Source organism: Podarcis raffonei, chromosome 8 (genome assembly GCF_027172205.1).
Source record: "Podarcis raffonei isolate rPodRaf1 chromosome 8, rPodRaf1.pri, whole genome shotgun sequence".
Classification (NCBI taxonomy): domain Eukaryota; kingdom Metazoa; phylum Chordata; class Lepidosauria; order Squamata; family Lacertidae; genus Podarcis; species Podarcis raffonei.
In genome coordinates this window covers 19730457-19750948 of record NC_070609.1, presented here as the reverse complement: position 1 = coordinate 19750948, position 20492 = coordinate 19730457, and the positions used below count along the sequence as shown (strand labels likewise).

The following is a 20492-nucleotide window of genomic DNA, read 5'->3' as shown; positions in this document are numbered from 1 at the left end:
AAAGTTGGACCAAACAAATAAGGTCATTCCGTGTACATACACATTTGTACAGAAAGAAAGAAAAATATATGAATGGCCGCCACACAAAAGAGGGGTAGGAGGTGTGGGGAAGAAATCTGATTGTTTGCTTTTAAAGTCAAACCCACCACATTTTCTGAAACAATATTCAGACTGAAACACACCTGTCTCTTGAAATTCACACTTCCCCAAATTTTGCAACGTAGCAGTCTAGCCAAGTAATTCTAATATATGCATGAAATGAAATCTATGCCACCCTTAAATTAAGTTCTTTATGTTTCTGCAGTAGTTTGCAATTTCTTTCTTTTCTTGTAAAAAAACAAAAAAACTTTTTAAAATCTGTCAGCATTTTAGTGCAAATTTCTAACAAATTTTGGGATGCAGATTTGCCTGCTATATAGATCTTTGCAAAACAGTTTCCCAATATGTAATGCAATTGTATGTTATATTCATGAACTATGAATTTTAGGCAGAGTTTCTCCATATATATGCAAAGTTTGTGCCTGTTTGGAGAAATGCATTGCGAAATTCAGGGATGTGTGAATTTCAAAGATCAGCTGTGTTTTGTTTCAAGAAGTGTGAAATAGGTAGCTGCTCATTAAAATGCAAACAAAATTGAGTTTCTCCCCTTCCCTACTATTAACAAGGATGAAATAATCATTACAGGAGGGTGAGGTTTCTTTCTTTCTTTCTTTTCCAAAAGAGCAATTCCTAAGATATCCCACTAGGAAATTTTGCCGATGCACATTTTAAAGCCTTTCTGAATAAAGATCCAAGAGCACTGACTTGAATAACGTTGAGAAAATGTCCTTTTCTAAAAGTGGAGATTCAGCCCAAATGAAGGGAAATGAAGGAGCTGAAATTCTATCAGCTGAAACGTAATAAAATGCCTAATAAGGTAGCAGAAGGGGGGAGGGGGGAAGGAACAGAGGAAGAAAAAGGAAGAACGAGAAGCATCTAGATAGAGACATAAAAGCCCAAGGAGAAGAATTTTAAAAGGGTTACATTAGAAGCAGGAAGCCTGCCAGGGAGAATTGCTTGGGTCATTAGACCATCAAGATGTAAAAAAAGCACTTAAGGACGACAGAAATATTGCAGAGAAGTTAAATGAGTGCTTTGCATCTGTCTTAGACAAAGACAAGGTTGGTGAGATACACCCAAGCTGTTCCCCAGGAAGGCAATAAATCTGAAGAAATGACAGAAAGTGAATCGTCTTTGGAGGACATTTTAGAGCAAACGGATAGATTAAACTCATAAATCACCAGGAGCAGATGGAATTCTCCCAAGAGTTCTGAAAGGAACTAAAGTTAAAAGAAAAAAAAGAAAAAAAGGGGGGGAGTAACTTTAGAACCCGGATCCAAGAAGGGCAATCCGTGCTTCGAAGCCCAGATTGTGAGAGATGTTTGCCTTGCTGAATAATGACCACATGTGCAGAAATGGGCATGGCCAAAGCCCATGGATCCAGCGCTATTCCCATTTGCGGAACATGGGATGCCACGCACACCTGCTTAACAGATGCTTGGCGCTGCCAGTTTCGACAGCATCCAGTACCATTTTGGGGAGGTGGTGGTGATAGAGGAACTGCATCTAAGCACCCCTTTCCTATCCACCCAGAGGTGATTGATAGTGCCAAAGTTGATGGTGCCAAACATCTGCTAGGCTGGGAAATTTGTCCATGCACTCGGCTGCTTTGCCTTGGAGTTTCAGGGCTTTAGAAGAGCTACAGAAATGCTAACATTCTACTAGTTTCTTTTTTTAATTAAAAAGAAATCAACAACTGGGTATGATGTTGGAAGCCTTAGGGTCAAGGGTAGATAGTGTGGTGTTCCTCCAGATGTTGCTGACCTCCTTATCCCTCCACCATCCCTGACCATTGGCCATTGGCTTGCTGGGGCACACAGAAACTGGAGTCCAGCAACATTCCTGCATTGCAAGGGGTTAGACGAGAGGACCGTTGGTCAAGTCCTATGCTCCAGAGCAAGAGAAAACAAGCTTGCTCCATCTTCCATAGGACAGCGCTTGGGGTATTTGAAGATGGGTATCCTATCTCCTCTCAGTCTTTTCTTTTCCAGGCTAAACATACCCAGCTCCTTCAACCGCTCCTCATAAGGCTTGGTTTCCAGAGCCTTAATCATCTTTAATGCCCTCCTTTCAACATGTTCCAGCTTGTCAACATCCTTCTTAAATTGTGGTGTCCATAAGTAGACACAGGACACCAGGTGTGGTCTGACCAAGACTCCTCTATAAAGCCCTAGAGAACTGATGCCCATCCATTTGTGGCTGTATACCCAAGTGGGGCTGAGTTGCACCAATGTCTGGACTCATTACAAGGCCTCTCTCTATGTCCCAAGCCTCAGGCAGAGGCTTCACCACCTGAAGGTGTCAGGGATGGAACTGGGGCCTCCTGCCTGCAGAGGACTTGCTCTGTCCGCCACTGAACTATCTCAGGGAGCGGCCTCCACCCTCTACATCTCAACCTGCCACCACACCACTACTTCCATCTGTGGTCTGGGCCTAGTGTGCTGGAAACTCGGGAGTGGTTCCAGGAAGCTCATTCATGAATTTAAGGGAGGGAGAATTGCCTTCAGAAGCATATTTTTATTTGCTGCATACGTTCTCCCACACCTACGCATGGTCACATGACAGAATAGCTTTGAACCACTGAAAAGACTTGAGAGAGAAAGAGGGAGAGAGAGAGAGAGGCAGGCAGGCCTCAACGCCCAGTTTTAAAAAATAAATAGGGAGATAAATGACGGCCACTTCACCCAGCTCTCAGGGTCAAACTAAATGTCTCTCCCCAACTACTTTATTTTTGTCGAAAAAGCTTGCATTCTAGGTGACAGGTGTTTCTTCTAGTTCGGGCCTTAGTCTGTGATGTGGGGTGGGGAAACAGACGAGTCTGGATGGATGAATACAGGGTACAGAATGCACATAAGTGAGGGTGTGGGTTGGATGCACACCTGACCAGGTGGGATGGCGAGGTGCAGTTGTTTCTGGCTGGCTCCAAAGCCACTTACCAGCTCGTCACGTTGGATCTCTTGGGACTTGTACACCATGCCTTTGACATCTGAGGCGGACACATTGACCTGTGGTGAGGGGAGAGGAGAAGATACTTAGATTTTGGAAGGGCTAAGGGAGAAAAAGGAGACTTCAAAGCAGTGTTTCCCCTCTCCTTGGCACCAAATCCCTCCAGCAACATAAGACAGCTGTCATCTAGCATAAATAGTTGGACTCCAACTCCTATCAGCCCTAAACAGTTGGGCTTCCTCCAGACATTGCTGGACTCCTACTCCCATCCGTCCCAGTCAACATCGCCAATGGCCAGGGATGTTTTCAATATTGGTTTCCAAATGGTTGTAACTTACACTAGGACCTACTGGTAAAAAATTGAATACTAATTTTAATAACAGGAGTCCAACAACATCTGTAGGGCCAGGTCAGTTTTGGTTTCTCTCTGTTTCTTATTTGCCCCCTTCAAAATCTTAAGTTTTGTTCTCCACATCAGTTTTAAAATGATTTTTAAAGAAGTCCTCATGAGAAATTATCAGGATTTTTGTGTGAGCTTCTCCAAATATACACATTTTTGCAAGCAATTTTCCCCAATATAATCATAGAATAATAGAGTTGGAAGGGGCCACAAAAGTCATCTAGTCTCTGCAAGGCAGGAATATTCTGCATGGTAGCATGCTGTTTTTGCTTACATATGCATCCTTATGGCCACTTTACCTAGCAATTCCAATTTTTGTACAAGTTACTTGGTTGGAAAACGGCATGGCTATTTTCAGATAATGGCGAGTTATGAAGGATGGCTGCATTTAGATTTGCATATAGTTTCAGGAAGTGAGAATTAGGTAGGTTCCCTTTGAAATGCCAACTTAACCAGACACACACACACACAGTTCCTGGCCCCAGTCATCTTTGACTTAAAAGAGCCCAGCAGTTCCCCAATTCATGCTTGACAGAGGCAGCTCAAAACATGTGGGGAGGAAATGTGGTACAGCCCATCCACCAAACCACAGTACGTCAACATCCCCATGGGGAACTATTTGTTTTCAGAACCTCATGGCCTAAAATTCTCCCTCCATTAGGAAAGCCAACACATCAGAGAGTTTGGTAGGCATCTGAGACCTGCTATCCCTAGAAGTTGCAAGATGCTTAAGCCCATTTTTGATTTTGAAAGCAACCAGCCACACTTACTCACACAGCTAATAAAACTAAGAAGATAAAATGTTAGCGAGAGAGTTGTGGTGCCTAGACAGGGTGTCAGGCTAGGACTGAGGAGACTCAAGCTCAAAACCCCATTCAACTCACTGGTTGACCTTGAGCCAGAAAGTATGTCTCTCAGGCTGTGTACACACTATATCTTTAAAGCAAATTCAAGCACGCTTTCCCTCAAAGAATTCTGGGCACTGTAGTTTACTCCTCATGGAGTTATAATAATCAGCAACCCTTAAGAAACCACAGTACCCAGAATTCTTGGGTGGGAGGGATGTGCTTTAAAGATAGAGTGGGTCTCAGAATATCTCACAGGGTTATTGTGAGGCTCAAATGAGAGTTGTGGTAGGGGAACCATCACCTTGAGCTGCTTGGAGTACAGGAAGGCTGTAAATATTAATAAAAACAATGAATGCAACAGAAACATCCAGCTTACCTTACGTTCATATTCATACAGCAAGGCCTTGTCACTGGTTGGATAGTCATATTCTGCCAGCCCTGAAGCTGTAGGACAGAGGAACAGAGGTCTCAAGTCATTAAGCGTCTCAGGTATCACCATTTACTCTGGCATGGAGTTATTTTGGACAACAAACTACCCAAAACTCTTCTCCCCCCACACCACCCAAACTCACAAGGAGGTGGTGTTGTATATGGGAGTGGGGCACTCACCTTTCTTGTCCGCTTGTTCAGAATCTGCCCGTTCCCCACAGAGCAGCAGGAGGAGAGATTAAGCATAGCATAAAGAAAGAAAAGAACAGAAAAAGGAAAAAAAAGAAGACAAGTTTGAGGCCAAGGGTGTTGAGATAGCAGAAGGCAAAGCTAGCAAGTAGGGCAACTGGATTTCAAGCTGTGTTTGAAGGAGCACTGCAGATTCACTGGACATGGTATCATTAGTGGTTGGGGTAGGGACAGGTGCTAGCCTATCTGTTTTGGTTTCCCTCAGTTCCCCATTTTTCAAATCTTAAATTCAGCTCTCCACCTTTCCATATCAATTTGCAAATCTCTTTTTAAAAGGTCCTCAGGAAAATTCGCCAGCATTTTATTGCAAATTTCTCCACACAGATTTTTGTATGCAATGTTTGTAACATACACATTAAAGCAAAGTGGTTTCTTTTTTTAAACAATGCATTTTTGTATGTTATTTTCATTAAAATGTGCACTTTTTTTGCATACTTTACCCTAGTATGTGAATTTTTGTACACATTACTCAACTGGAGAACTGCACTACAAAGCTCAGAAACTATCACATGTGAAAGGATGTCTGCGTTTCAGTTTGCATATTGTTTCAGGAAGTGTGAATTAGATAAATTTGCCTACCTCACCCCTAATCTGGGGGTCCCCTCAAAGAGAAGACCAGAAATGCCAGAAAAGTTTCCCTGGAAGATGCTTTGGTTATCACTTCCTCTCTTGTAGGAGAGCATTGGGTGAGTTCTGAGTGTGTGTGGTCTATTGCACCCATGGGAATAGCAAGAAGATGTTCCAGAACCTTCTATACTGAACCAGAGTTCCACAACTGATATTTAAGGGGCTCTTCCCGAGGCAAACACATCGGTGGAAGAAAGAATTCCTTCTACAGGCAAAAAATGTTTGAAAGCCATTGAAACAAGGCATGCCAGAAAAAGAAAGTTAAGAAAATAAAAGGAGCGCTGCTGGATTAGACCAAAGGCCCATCTAGTCCAGCATACAGGAAGCCCAGATGCAGGACACAGGTTCAAGAGACCTCTCCCACTCGTGATCTCCAGTGACCGGTGTTCAGAGGCATATTGGAGGTAGTACACAGGCATTATAGCTAGTTGACATTGATAGCTTCATTCCCCATGAATTTGTCTAACCTCCATGGGAAGCTGTCCAAGTTTGGTGGCCATCGCTATACCTTGTGGTGATGAATGACGCAGTTGAACTATGCGCTGTGTGAAGTAGTTTGTCAGTCCTGCCAACATTTTATTATTACTGCTACTACTATTACTATTAATAATAATAATAAAATGTATATCCCATCCTTCTTCCTGAAGGAGCCCTGGGCAGCAAATCCACAAAATATAAAACAACTAGAACATACAAAAACCGTTCTAATAAAAACAAAAAAATTTTTTCTTTCTTTCCAGTAGCACCTAAAAGACCAACTAAGTTAGTTCTTGGTATGAGCTTTCGTGTGCATGCACACTTCTTCAGATACACTAGTGTGCATACCAAGAACTAACTTAGTTGGTCTTTTAGGTGCTACTGGAAAGAAAGAAAATTTTGTTTTGTTTTGACTATGGCAGACCAACACAGCTACCTTTCTGTAACTCGTTCTAATAAAGATGCAGACCAGGAAAGATGACTACTTAAAAGGCTAGTTGAACCGGGAAGGACTTTGTTTAGATTTGTTGAGACTCCAAGTTCCAGTGAGCAAGAAAAACCCAGATCTCTGTCCACTTTCTGCACACCAGAGAACAAGGGCATGCGCCCTCCCCATCATGAGATATCATCATTTAGACACCATCTGAAGAAAATAAAAACCGCAGCTGGTGGCAAGCAGGGAGACAAAAACCAATATGGGGAAGGTTCACTCTCCCAACAGCTGATACGTCTCCTCACATTCGTGGACCCATGACTGGGGACAAGAAAGTAAAAGGGACACGGCTCGTGGTTCCTTGCAGGATACATGCAGCAAAACTGGAGACGTGATTCTGATGCAACGCTCCCTGTTGGACACAGAACTATTGTCGCAATGACTTCACTGCCTTTCCCCCCAAGCGGTTAGGGCCAGAAATGTGGACGTCAGGGAGAATGCCAATGAACGAGAGCATGAGGGTGCCTGGGACAGGGTAAGGCAGCCTCAGCCTAGCAATTTGCTCTTCTGCACCTTCCGATTGGCCCCTTCTACGCGCAGGTAGCCTCAAGGCACCGTCAGTACGTAACACAATGATTAATAGGTAGCAGCAGGAGTTCCTGGCAATGCTGGCCGTCCATGTTGCTCTGTTCGCGTTCATTCCTACAGCTGCTGTTGTACCCTGTCAACTTTGCCTCTTTGGAGCACCATTCACAACACGGAGGTGATCGTTCTGGTGTAGCAGCAATCCAGCATAATAAGATCACTGCATCAGTCACCCTCTTTTCTCTTAGTTCATTCATAGGCTGCTGTTTTCCTCTAGGGAACTGTGCCGTTTCCTCCGCCCAACTCTGCATACCAGAGGAGACGGCATCGCTGCTATTGTGCTACAGAATCTCTTATTAATCCAGGATGAAGCAAGAGGTGAGTTGCACACCCCAGAGAGCATTATTATTTTTACCATTCATGCTTTGAACTCATACAAGCAAATTGAACGGTTGACATGAACCAAAGGGTTATTATAAGATTATAGCCAACAGAGTGCTCCTGGGGTCTGACCTCCTCTAAAGATATCCCCTTCCCTAGAACGTTCTGCTTTCATTAGACAGAAGTCAGACCTTTTGCTTGTGGAGACAGAACAAAAAAGAAGAAGCACGTAGGTATTTTACCCAATTGCTCATAAGCATCAGTGCAAGCAAACAACTCTAACCCCATTAGGCAAGCTCTGTTTTAAAAGCTGGTGGGCTGTATTGCTGCTTTGTGAGACACTGAGTAAAATATCTCCTGTACACGGCTGGGTTTTGGCTCCCCCCAACAAAATCCCCTTAGACCACAAAATGTCTGGCTGCAATATAACTTAGGTTATCACCACAGGATAACTGATGTTAAACATGTCCAGATCACACTGCTGCTAGCATTGGCGAGGGGCGGGAGGTGAGAAATTCAGTTCAGTTTGCATTGGAAGAGAGATTATCTGTATCAGGCTTTTGCAAAACAACAGCTGTCTTTCAAAATCTGCACATCCCAAAAATGTGCAAATTGGGAGAAAGTGTACATAAAATGCATCTCTGACTGCAAAATAACACACAAAACATGCAAAAATGATCTAATAGTTGGTAGAGCGTGGGACTCTGAATCTCTGGGTCATGGCACTGAGCCCCATCTTAGGCAAAAGGTTCCTGCATTGCAGGGGGTTGGACAAGATGACCCTCAAGGTCCCTTCCAACTCTACAATTCTATGATGGGGGAAATCACTTGCAAAAATGGGTATATTAGCAGAAATGCACACTGAAATGTTGATGCATTTTCACGAGGAGTTTTAAAAAAAGATTCACAAACTGCTGCAAAAATCTAGTAAACTGAATTTAAGATGAGAAAAATTAGTAGCAGAGAGAAACTGAAATATACAGATTTTCTTATCCTTTGTTGTTAGCCAAGCAGAAAGGGCTTCAGTGAAATAAGTCTCTTTCTGAAACCTAGGGCCTTCCAATGAGGCTTGCAGATTGCAGAAGAGAGGCACAGGGAATTGCCTTTTGCCAGGCCTGCTGTTTCCTCATCTAGTCCAGCACAAAGGAAGCTCCCTGACACCATGCCAGACCACTGGTCCATCTAGCTCAGTATAGTCCACACTGACTGGCAGGGCTCTCCGGGATTTCACAGAAGAGTCTGTCCCAGCCCTGCCTGGAGATGCGGGGATTGAACCTGGGAGCTTCTGCAAGGCAGATTCTCTACCACTGAGCCAACAGGGCCCTTCCTCAAATGGAAGAGTACTGCCTACTCAGATTGACAATGGCCCTCCAAAGCCTCAAGCAGAGGGTCTTCCCCATCGCTGGCCACTTGGACCAGAGATGCCTTGGGCATCTGCAAAAGCCGCCAGCAGAATTTTCTGCTAAGAACTGGAATGCTTTCGATGACTGCTGGTGTTTGGACCCAGGCTGGGTCCATACACAACAGAAGCAGTGGTAAAGTGATACATGGCAAAGTGGTAAAGTGCAAGGGCCCCTATAGACACACCCCAAGTCAAGTCCAAAAATGCAGGCATTATTATGGGAACGCACAGCAGCACATTAACACAACCACAATTTATTAAGATCAACACCACTGCAATCCTATGCTTGGTTTCCTGGGAGTAGCTCCATTGACCTTCTCATTGCATAGGTTCAACTCAGGGGTCAGCAAACTTTTTCAGCAGGGGGCTGATCCACTGTCCCTCAGACCTTGTGAGGGGCCGGACTGTATTTTGAAGGGGGGAAAGAACGAATTCCTATGCCCCACAAATAACCCAGAGATGCATTTTAAATAAAAGCACACATTCTACTCATATAAAAACACACTGATTCCTGAACCGTCCGCAGGCTGGATTTAGAAGGCGATTGGGCTGGATCCGGCCCCCGGGCCTTAGTTTGCCTACCCATGGTTCAACTTCTAAAAACACACCGATAAACACACTTCAGCCAACTGAAGTGCAAACTTTAGTTTTTAAATCAGAAATGCTAGCAACCAAGTAAAGAAATGTTGCTATTCAAAAACTGAAGACATGAAAAAGGAACCCTATCAAAAGAAAAGGAATGACGTCTCCAGCCTCTGATTATTTTTCCTCATTCCCTGACTTCCTCTATGCTAATCTGTCACAAGCAAACATGAAAGTCTAGCTACTACCCAATTCACTTGCCAGAGCAAGAACAAAGTCCATCAGTTACCCCCCACCTGGCACTCCAGAAGATGATGTCACTGCTTAGGATCTGGGGGAAAAAAAGTCTTGGAACTGCAACCTCTTCAGACTACAGGTGGGGGATACTGCTTTGGAATGCTTCCTCATGTTACACACTCAGCAAGTAGCAAAGCAGAACAGCAGAGCTCTAGCCTGTCTGTCTGCTGAGCTCATTCTCTGTTTGCGGGGAGCTTTTAACATAGGGGAGCACTCAAAAGGGCGTGATGCCTCGCTGCAGTCGATTCCAACACTTCATTCTGCTGCGTGTCTAAGACTGGGCATTGAGATGCAAGTTCAAATCCCAGCTCAGCTTTGGTTATGCTGCACTCTCACAGGGTCCAATTAGACCATGCTATTAACAAGGAAACACATTCAGTGTGCTGAGTCTTACCACTGTATTGTTTTGTGGACCACGTTTCCCATAATCCCTGACCATCGGTCCTGCTAGCTGGGGATGATGGGAGCTGTAGTCCAAAAACAACTGGAGACCTAAGTTTGGGAAACACTGGTTTAAATTGTTGTTGTAGGAGGGCCTGATCAGGATTGGGTTTGTGAACATAAGAGAACAAGATCCTTCTAGTCATAAAATCGTATAATTGTAGAGTTGGAAGGGATCCCGAGGATCATCTAGTCCAACCCCATACAATGCAGGAATATGCAGCTGTCCCATGCAGGTATTGAACCTGCAACCTTGACGTTATTAGCACCATGCTCTAACCAACTGAGTTATCCTTAAACAGTCCAGCATCCTGTTCTCACAGTGGCCAATCAGATGCCTCCGGGAAGCCTGAAAGCCGAACCCGAGTCCAATAGCAACCTATCCACTTGTGCCCCCCAGTAACTGGTATTCAGAGGCATATCCCCTCCAATATTGGGAGGTAGTACACAGCCACCATTATTTTCACTTCTTTATTATTCTTATATCCCACCCTGCTTCCAGAAGGAGCCCAGGCGGTCTAACAATAATCATACAGATAAAACCAGCATCCAAACAATAAACACAGAAAGGTTAAATCATTAGATGCAATACAGCGGAAAGAAAACAACTGGACACTCAACCTCCCATCTGACTATACACCAAAGGCCCAAACAAATAGATAGGTCTTAAACTGCTGCCCATCGGAAATCAGGGTGGGGCTCAATTGGATCTCCATCAGGAGGCAATTTTGCAATAGGGGCAGCCACAGAGAAGGCCCTGCCACACATTGCTACGCCAAAGGCCATGTCCATTGGTGGAATCACAAGCAGAGCCCCTCCCACAAAGATGAAGAGGCAGGACTTGTAAGTATTGGGGGAGGCACTCTTTCAAGAGTGTGGGTTCCGACTGTTCAGGGCTTTGTACACTAATAACAACTCCATAAAATTGATTAGTAGCCATTGACAGCTCTGTCTTCCAAGAATTTGCCTAACCCTCTTTTAAATCCACGCAGGCTTGTGGCCATTAACTATGTGCTGTGTGAATAAGCACTTTCTTGTATCTGTCTTGAATCTTCAAACATTCAGCTTCATTGAAAGATCCCGGCTTCTAGAATTATGAAAGAGGGTGGAAAACATCTCTCTATCCTTTTTCGTTACATAATATTCTCCCTTGCTCACTTTCTCCCACCCCGCCCAAAAGTAAAAGCTCCTAACACTGTAACCTTTTCTCAAAGGAGTGTTGCTCCAGCCCCTTGATCATTTTAATTGCCTTTTCTTCAATGTTTTACAGCTCTACAATATTGTATTGTATTCAGGCACGGTAACGAGAACGGCACACAGTATTCCAAATGTGGTCGCACCATAGATTTTTTACGATGACATTATTATATTGGCAGTTTTGCTTTTCGATTCCTTTCCTAATTTTATTCTTAATGGTCACCAAAATGGAATTCACATTTTTCACAGCTGCTGCAGACTGGACAGACATTTTCATTGAGCTATCCGCCATAATAATCCCAAGACCTCCTTCTCGGCCAGTCACCGCTAGCTAGTTCAGACCCCATAAACATAGACGTGAAGATGCAGCTTTTTGCCCCCAAAGTGCAGAGCTTTGCACTTCCTTGCGTTGAATTGCATGAGCTGTTTTAATGCCCATTCGCCCTGTTTGGAGAGGTCTTTTCGGATCTCCTTAAAATGGGAGATAAATAGAATTTCAACAAATATGGTCATTATCAACATCAAAGCAAAACTGACCATACTGATAATGCGTCAGATGATGGAAAGAGAGCACGGAACCAAAGAGTCAAATTGCAGAAAGAGTCAAATAATGAGCAACAACCCATCCACAAATCTCTCACTCGGCTGTATCACTCAACCCATTCATATGGGGCATGATTCCGGGTCTAAAACTTGAGTTTTATAAAGGTTAAGAATAGCCCATAGGAAACTGCTTTCATCCATGTCAGAATATTTATTCATCTATCTCAGCCTTGTCTGAGTGGCTCTCCAATGTCTCCAGCAAAGGTTTGTCCCACCATCGGCTCTTAGATCCTTTTTAACCAGACACACCAGGGAACTACTGAGATATGGCCTTTCCCCATCAAATTTAAGATATTTTCTTTCTTCGTTTCTTTCACAGTCTGCATCTCTGTGGACTTTGATCATCTCACCATCCATCCTTCTGCCCAAGCATGCAATCTCGGCACTCCTCATTATCCTTTGATCCTCAGATACAATCAGTCACCAAGCCAGCCATTTTTACATCTGGAATGTGTCTGCTATCTGTTCTTTTCTGTCTCCAGACTGCTGCTGTTTGCTTTGGTGGCTTCCCTCATTATTTCTCTTCTCTGTGGCTGCATTCTTTTCGCTGGGTTCATCTCTATCGCTCTTATTTTCAAACCTGTATGCCTCTCCAGACAGCCTGGTTTTCGTGTACTCGTAATGATTGGTTTATTGCACTTTATAGTTGTGGTTTGTTTTTTTTTAAGAAAGGAAAGAAAATCAAAGCAACTTAAAATATAATACAAAAATAAGTGAGAATTTGGCTAAATTGAAAACAGAGCCAAGAAATCTAGTCCTGGTGTCAACAGAGCCAGGTCTAGAAAAGGCTTTGTTGAGCAACCATTGTGATTTCTTTCTAGAAAGATTAGATGCTGTCTACTGAATATTTGTTCTGATTGGATCACAGGGAGGTTAGATGACATTGCATAAAGGAATTAGCAACCCACAATTCCAGGTGCATTTCACTGTCACTTTCCTTACTGCAAGAAATCTGGCTTTTTGGGGGGAGAAGCAAGATTAAGGCTTCCTAATCAACTATTATCATACAACCTGAATTTGTTCGGAAGTGACTGAATCACACCTGCAAATAGCGACAGCCTAGAAGCACCTTAGTTTCCCCAGCGGATATGTCTTCCCCAAATATCTATGTACCAAAAAGCAAGTCCTACCGATTTCACTCACAAGAGGAAACAAACAAGCCGAATTGAAGTGACAAAATTAGAAGTGAGAATTTCTAAGGAAAGCTATGTTTTGAAAAATCCAAATTGGGCAGGTTCACATTAAAACTCAAACAAAACCAAGTTTCTCCTCCATCCCTGCCCGTCGTTCAGGCAGTTCCTGATGATTCATGCTGGATTCTTCAACCCTATATGCCTGTATCATTTCCCCCCCAAATGTTATGAATGCGTATCTTTATGGTGTGAACTGTTTTGCAATTCTCTGAATATTAAGTACCCTAAACATATTTTAAAATAAAAACAAGATCTCCTGTGAACCGGCTCCTTTTGTACTGGGCCACTATGATGCTCCAGGGACAGTCATGACTTGAGGAGTGTGCTGGTCACCTTTGCTAAGCAAAGCATCATCTCTTTCAAAGGCATCCTGAACTCACCTTCTCCATCACGTGGGTACGAATGGCTCTCAGAAACCAAGTCCTCGCTACTGTCCATGGGCAGGAATTCCTCAGTGGTGCGTGTCTCTGAGATGGAGGTGGTGAGCAGGTCGTTGGTGGTCACCCGTTCTGAGCGCAGCAGCTCCTCTAGGAGAGCATTACAGAGAAAGGGGTCAGAGAGCTGCCCTGAACGTCAGCCGACTCCACTCCTAGGTAAAGGTAAAGGTACCCCTGCCCGTACGGGCCAGTCTTGACAGACTCTGGGGTTGTGCGCCCATCTCACTTAAGAGGCCAAGGGCCAGCGCTGTCCGGAGACACTTCCGGGTCACGTGGCCAGCGTGACATCGCTGCTCTGGCGAGCCAGAGCCGCACATGGAAACGCCGTTTACCTTCCCGCTAGTAAGCGGTCCCTATTTATCTACTTGCACCCGGGGCTGCTTTCGAACTGCTAGGTTGGCAGGTGCTGGGACCGAACAATGGGAGCGCACCCCGTCGCGGGGATTCGAACCGCCGACCTTTCGATCGGCAAGCCCTAGGCGCTGAGGCTTTTACCCACAGCGCCACCCCACTCCTACCCTCCCGCAATTATGTGTGCTGCAACCGTTTCCCCCAAACATCATCATCATCATCATCATCATCAACATCATCCTCATCATCATTATTATTATTATTATTATCAGCCATCCTTATGGGATCCTCTCTGTGCTTGCTTGGCAAATCTAACCCCTCACTCAAAGAGGACATTCAGCATTTTGCAGAATTTCCCTTCTTTTAAAAAAATGCATTTAGACCACCCTTCATCTACAGAGACACCGGGATGGTATACAAAAACAAATATAAATAAAAATGAATGCCGTACAATTAAGAAGCACATCAGCATACATAACAACCAAAGATAAAGGTGTTAAACAAGCAAGCAGAACAGGCTGCCTACTAATAAAATTCCTAAAACTTGGGACTTTTTGAAACAGCCCAGGCAAATGAAGGAGTTTTGATCTGACATAGAAATGATTATAACACTGCTGGCAGTTTTTACCTCTTAAGGGAGGGCATTAAGACTATAAAGACAGCTGCCTTAAACTGAGTTGGACCATTAGGCCACCTAATTCAATATTGTCTCTGCTAACTGGAAGCAGCTCCCGAGGGTTTTGGACTGAGGACATTGCCTGCTCTACCCGGAGACATAAGGCCCAACCCTGGGACCTTCCACACACAATGCAGATCTTCTTCTATGGGGATTTGGCCCTTCTCCAAAATAGGCATATGGGAAATTGCCTTTTACTGAGTCCATTGAGTTCAGTATTGCCTACTGATTGTCAGGGACCGTGCTGAGGAGAGCTGCACTGAGGAATAATGGTGGGAGCCTCCCCCGCCCCTGATCAGGACCCTGAATCTTCCCAGGAGCAGTGGGACAGTATAGATTTGGAACAGTGGTTTGCAGAGGGACATAGTTCAGAGGACAGAAGCTGGGAAAAACTGGGTGGTGAACAGCTAGGAGAAGAAGAACTGGGAGAGAGTTAACAGACTTGCTCTCGCTGGAAAGCATCCATCCGCTCAGCCCAAGGTCAAGGAGAGCAGAGAAGGTGGCAGCACAGAAAGCACAGTGGTTGCAATATGAGGTTGCAAGACGCGGAACTGATGTGGGTGACTAGGGGGGAAGCGGGTGGAACCCTTAATTGGGAGCACCTTCATTCCTAGGAATGGATTCTTTGTTCTCTCGCTGTGCTCATTAAAATCTCTAACTGGTAAGTGACTCCTTTCACTTGTTCTACTTATCTACTGCCAAAGGGGGGGGGGGAGAAGACGAGTCCCTGAAGCCGGACACTGACAGGCAGTGTTTTTGCAGCATTTCAGAGATGAAGCATTTGCCTGCAGATGTCAGGGGGCTGAACCTGGGACCTTCTGGGTGCAAAGCAGATGCCCTACCGCTGAGCCATGGCCCTTCACCTCCACAGATATGGTGCCATCAGAAAGAAGGGTCTGAACTTCATAGGACAGCTGGCTGGGCATAAACGCCTCATCTAAAGATCTTACGATATGGGCAGCTGGGATAAGGAGAGGAGGAGCTCCACAACATCCCCCTGAAGGCAATCTCTAGGAAACCCTCTCCTACCAGGTCAGGCCTTTGGCTCCATCTCATCTAGACCTACCAATGTCTCCTCGAAGCTCTTGGGCAAGCTGAGGGTTCTTGTAGAGCAGCGCCAGACTCTGGTTCATCCGTTCTTCAATGACATGCAGGTGGGTATAGACCTGGAGACGACAGCAGCCCAGGTTTATTATTGCTCCCCTCCTCTAAGAAGGTGTGAGTGCAGGGACCCCAGACAGGGGCACCTGGAGGGCGGGTGGGTAGGAAGAGAAAGAAGAAGAGGAAGGATGGAAACCAGACCTGGAACTTCATTTGCTCAGCCTTCTCCGGATCAGCAGCTGCCACGTGCTGGTAATGTCGGAGGGTGTGGCGCTGGTCCTTCTGTTCTGCACGCACGTATCTCTTCAGGGCTAACAGGACGCGGTCCGGCTGGGTCAAAGGGAGGGGACAAAAGAAAAAACAAAACAAGTTAGGCAGGTGCAGGTGAAGCTCAGTGGTAGAACATTTGCCTTGCATGCAGAAGGTCCCAAGTTCTTTTTTTTTTGGAAAAGTTTTTATTGTTAAAATAATTCAGCATTAATACACACATATTGCGAATATACAAGCATACAAACATACATTTCATACAGTCCTTAAAAATGTTCAACCGTACCTAAACTCAATCCCACAAATAATTCCTTTTCCCATCACCATCCACCACCCCTCACCCCACCTTTGTGTTAGACTTCCAATCTACTCAATTGCAATTTCTTTCCACTTCTATTACTTTCTTTCACACACCTTTAACCTAATTTCATGCTTCTTTTTCTATTACACATTGTTATCCATCTTATTTAGAATTTCAGTATTTAAAACGGAACTTGTTTATTCTAATAGGAGTTCTGATTTTTCAATATGGTTTTGCAAGTATCCTTTAAACCCCCTCCAATCCCTGCCTATCTTCTCTTTTGAGATCCTTCCAATTTCTCCCATAGTTTTGGATATATTGTAGTACTCCAATAATTTGGCAAGCCACTCTATTTTTGTCGGTATAATACCACTTTTCCAATTTTTCGCAATCAATAGCCTTGCGGCTACTGTTGCATACAAATATAATGTCTTGTCTTCTTCCTTTAGACTTCCTGGTACTATTCCCAATAGAAAACTGCAGAAGGTCCCAAATTCAATCCCCAGCATCTCCATGTAGGGCTGGGGAAAAAACTCTCTGCCTCAAACCTTATAGAGCCACTGCCAGCCAGTGTGGGCATTATTGAGGTAGACCATGGGTAGGCACACTAAGGTCCAGGAGCCGGCGCCGGCCCAATTGCCTTCTGGATTCAGGCTGTGGACGCTCCAGGAATTGGCGCATGGATCGGCGTGGGGATTCTGATCATTTAGGCTGCGCCATCCCCCCCTCACACACACTGTGGTGGCACCTCCTCCCTCCCTCCTCCTGGCTTTTCCTTGCCCTGCCTAGAGGAGGAAGGGGGCCAGGCTTTGTTGAGCTGCGGTCGGCTGAGCGCCATTTTAAGCAGTCCCTCTCTGGAGCCAGCCCTTTCGCGCCGCTCATTGTTCCTCCGCCGCTGCCAGCCTCTGCCGCTCGCAAGGCACAGGTAAGCAGCCACTGGGGCTCGTCCGGTGCTGTGGAGAAGGGAGGGGAGAGTTGGGGGGATTGCCCCCCCAATATAATCCAGCCCCCCCAAGGTCTGAGGGACAGTGGACCGGCCCCCTGCGGAAAAAGTTTGCTGACCCCTGAGATAGACCAACCAATGGCCTGAGCTCACAGAAACACATAAGTGAGTGGAGGGGACATAGCTCAGTGGTAGAGCATCTGCTTTGCATGCAGAAGGTTCTGAGTTCAATTCCCAGCATCTTCAAGCTGGGAATGTCTCCGGCTTAAAATCTTGGAGAGCCACTGCCAGCTTTTGATCTAGTCTGGTTGACTCAGTATAAGGCCACTTCCTACATTTCTATGACCACTGGCTAACCCTCTCCCTTTTTAAAAAATAATTTTTATTAAATTTTCTGTTTTACATTTTAGAATATTCATTTAAACAACCTTAAAATATCAATGACTTCCCTTCTTCTCTTTCCATGGTTCATTTTGCAGAACATAAATCCCTGCTTATTTTATATAAACTAACCCATTCAGTATTCCATTATTACATCCATCAAAACTTCTTTACACTGCTGAATTTATCTTAATGCTGCCCATGTTTTCAAATATACACAACTTCCCCCCATATATTCAATAAACATTTTCCAATCTTCTCTAAATGTATGTTCATCTTGTTCTCTTATTCTACAGAAGCTCAACATCAAAAAGACTAAGATCATGGCGACTGGTCCCATCACCTCCTGGCAAATAGAAGGGGAAGAAATGGAGGCAGTGAGAGATTTTACTTTCTTGGGCTCCATGATCACTGCAGATGGTGACAGCAGTCACAAAATTAAAAGACACCTGCTTCTCAGGAGAAAAGTGATGACAAACCTAGACAGCATCTTAAAAAGCAGAGATATCACCTTGCCGACAAAGATCCGTATAGTTAAAGCTATGGTTTTCCCAGTAGTGATGAATGGAAGTGAGAGCTGGACCATAAAGAAGGCTGATCGCCGAACAATTGATGCTTTTGAATTATGGTGCTGGAGGAGACTCTTGAGAGTCCCATGGACTGCAAGAAGATCAAACCTCTCCATTCTTAAGGAAATCAGCCCTGAGTGCTCACTGGAAGGACAGATCCTGAAGCTGAGGCTCCAATACTTTGGCCACCTCATGAGAAGACTCCTTGGAAAATACCCTGGGAAAGATTGAGGGCACAAGGAGAAGGGGACGACAGAGGATGAGATGGTTGGACAGTGTTCTTGAAGCTACTAACATGAGTTTGACCATACTTTGGGAGGCAGTGGAAGACAGGAGTGCCTGGCGTGCTCTGGTCCATGGGGTCATGAACAGCTGGACATAACTAAACGACTAAACAATAACAAGTCCGCAAGCTGCGCATATTCCATCAGCCACGATTGCTATGTTTGGTCTCCACTGTCAGAGGCAGAATGCTCTGCTCATATGCAGGCTTCCCACAGATACATGGGAACAGGATGCAAGACTAGATGAGCTATCGGCCTGATTCAGCTGGCTCGCCTTCTGATGTTAGATGTGTCCACTTCCAAGCATGCTATCAACAACATCTCTAACGTAACCAGCCAGAATAGCTGAGTTGGCAGAGCAGGAGACTCTTAAACCCATGGTCGTGGGTTCAAGCCCCGCGTTGGGCAAAAGATATTCTGCATTGCAGGGGGATCTGAAGGCAGTCCTGTTTAGGGAAGCTTTTAATGTTTAATAGGTTATTGTATTTTAGTGTTCTGTTGGAAGCTGCCCAGAGTGACTGGGGAAACCCAGCCGATGGGTGGGGTAAAGGTAAAGGGACCCCTAACCATTAGGTCCAGTCGTGAACGATTCTGGGGTTGCGGCGCTCATCTCGCTTTACTGGCCGAGGGAGCTGGCGTTTATCTGCAGACAGCTTCCGGGTCATGTGGCCAGCATGAGTAAGCAGCTTCTGGCGAACCAGAGCAGCACACAGAAATGCCGTTTACCTTCCCGCCAGAGCAGTACCTATTTATCTACTTGCACTTTGTGCTTTCGAACTGCTAGGTTGGCAGGAGCAGGGACCAAGCAACGGGAGCTCACCCCGTTGCGGGGATTCAAACCGCCAACCTTCTGATCGGCAAGCGCTAGGCTCTGTGGTTTAACCCACAGCGCCACCCGCGTCCCATGGGTTAAATTATTATTATTAATTATTATTATTATTATTATGGACCAAATGACCCTAGTGGTCCCTTCCAACCCGACAGTTCTACGACAGCTTCTGTGCAACTTTTCTGCATCCTGCTTCCCCTTCCTGCTTGTATCCTGTCCATTTCCAAGCACCCAAAGGAGGCGCACAATACCCAGCCCTTCACTTTGCATGGTTTTGATCTGTATTGCTTGGAACACATTCGCCTCGCACTGTTCATATTACAAGACACAGGATGACAGGGACGAGCATCTTTCTCTTCTCGGCACCTGCACGCTCCAGAGGGTATTCCAGGCTAACCGTTCTAACCCCCCTCACCCGCCCTCTCAAAATGTTCAGGCAGGCTTTGCTTGTCTGTTATCCTGCCAGATCAACCTTCGTTTCCATCTCTTTCCCCGCGGAGCAAATGCAATAAACAAACAGTTGCTTTATTGTGCATTCATGACACTCGACAACGAGCTTGCTACTGTTCTCCATTCACAACTAGAGGCCTGTTGCGGAGGCCACGGGAGCGACACAGTCCTCTGACCAAAGGGCTTGGCGCTCTGGACAATTATTGCCATTATCATCATTATTAATTGGATTTATATCCTGCCCTTCCTTCCCAAGGAGTCCAGGACAGGGAAGGTAACAGTGCAATCTAGGGCAGCATATTCTGGCTCAGTACATCCTGCCAGCCTCCGTCCGTTCTCAGCCTGCCCTCCATGCTGTCCCAAAGTTTGTTGTGAGTTCTAATTCTGCCCCAGCGCTCTTGCTCTGCTGCTCAGCACATCAGGTGACCAAAATCTGAACAGAAAATTGTTTCCTTACTCTAATCTTTAATGTCTTTGAAAATGTGCCCTGGAATAGGCAGCAAAAGGCCCCTGATCCTCTTTTCTGGAACGAAGGGATATCAGCCATGCCAAGGAGTGGTTAAGCTGCCTCTGTGCTGCCTTCCCAAAACTGCAGGTTAGCAGAGATTTTTTTTCTCTTGGGGGCTGCTGAGGAAGACACCCCTGGTCTCCCAGCACCCCAGGCTGCCACTACGTTTGCCTTCAGTTAAGCTGGCCCTGAAACAGCTTGATGAA

At 45.2% G+C, this 20492-nt stretch overlaps 1 protein-coding gene across 3 annotated transcripts in view; it reads right to left on the bottom strand.

Annotated features, from left to right (window-relative positions):
- The window catches only part of APLP1 (amyloid beta precursor like protein 1), a 53535-nt gene that overhangs the window by 10949 nt on the left and 22094 nt on the right, over positions 1–20492 (bottom strand). Inside the window, exons 10-15 of one of the 3 annotated variants that reach the window (XM_053398378.1) lie at positions 15956–16084; positions 15720–15819; positions 13570–13716; positions 4903–4926; positions 4670–4737; positions 2979–3104 (exon numbers count right to left, since the gene is read on the bottom strand). In XM_053398378.1, coding sequence (XP_053254353.1) covers positions 2979–3104; positions 4670–4737; positions 4903–4926; positions 13570–13716; positions 15720–15819; positions 15956–16084 — 594 coding nt within the window. The remainder of the gene's footprint in view (positions 1–2978; positions 3105–4669; positions 4738–4902; positions 4927–13569; positions 13717–15719; positions 15820–15955; positions 16085–20492) is intronic. The other 2 variants (XM_053398380.1, XM_053398379.1) reach the window with 2 other exon arrangements.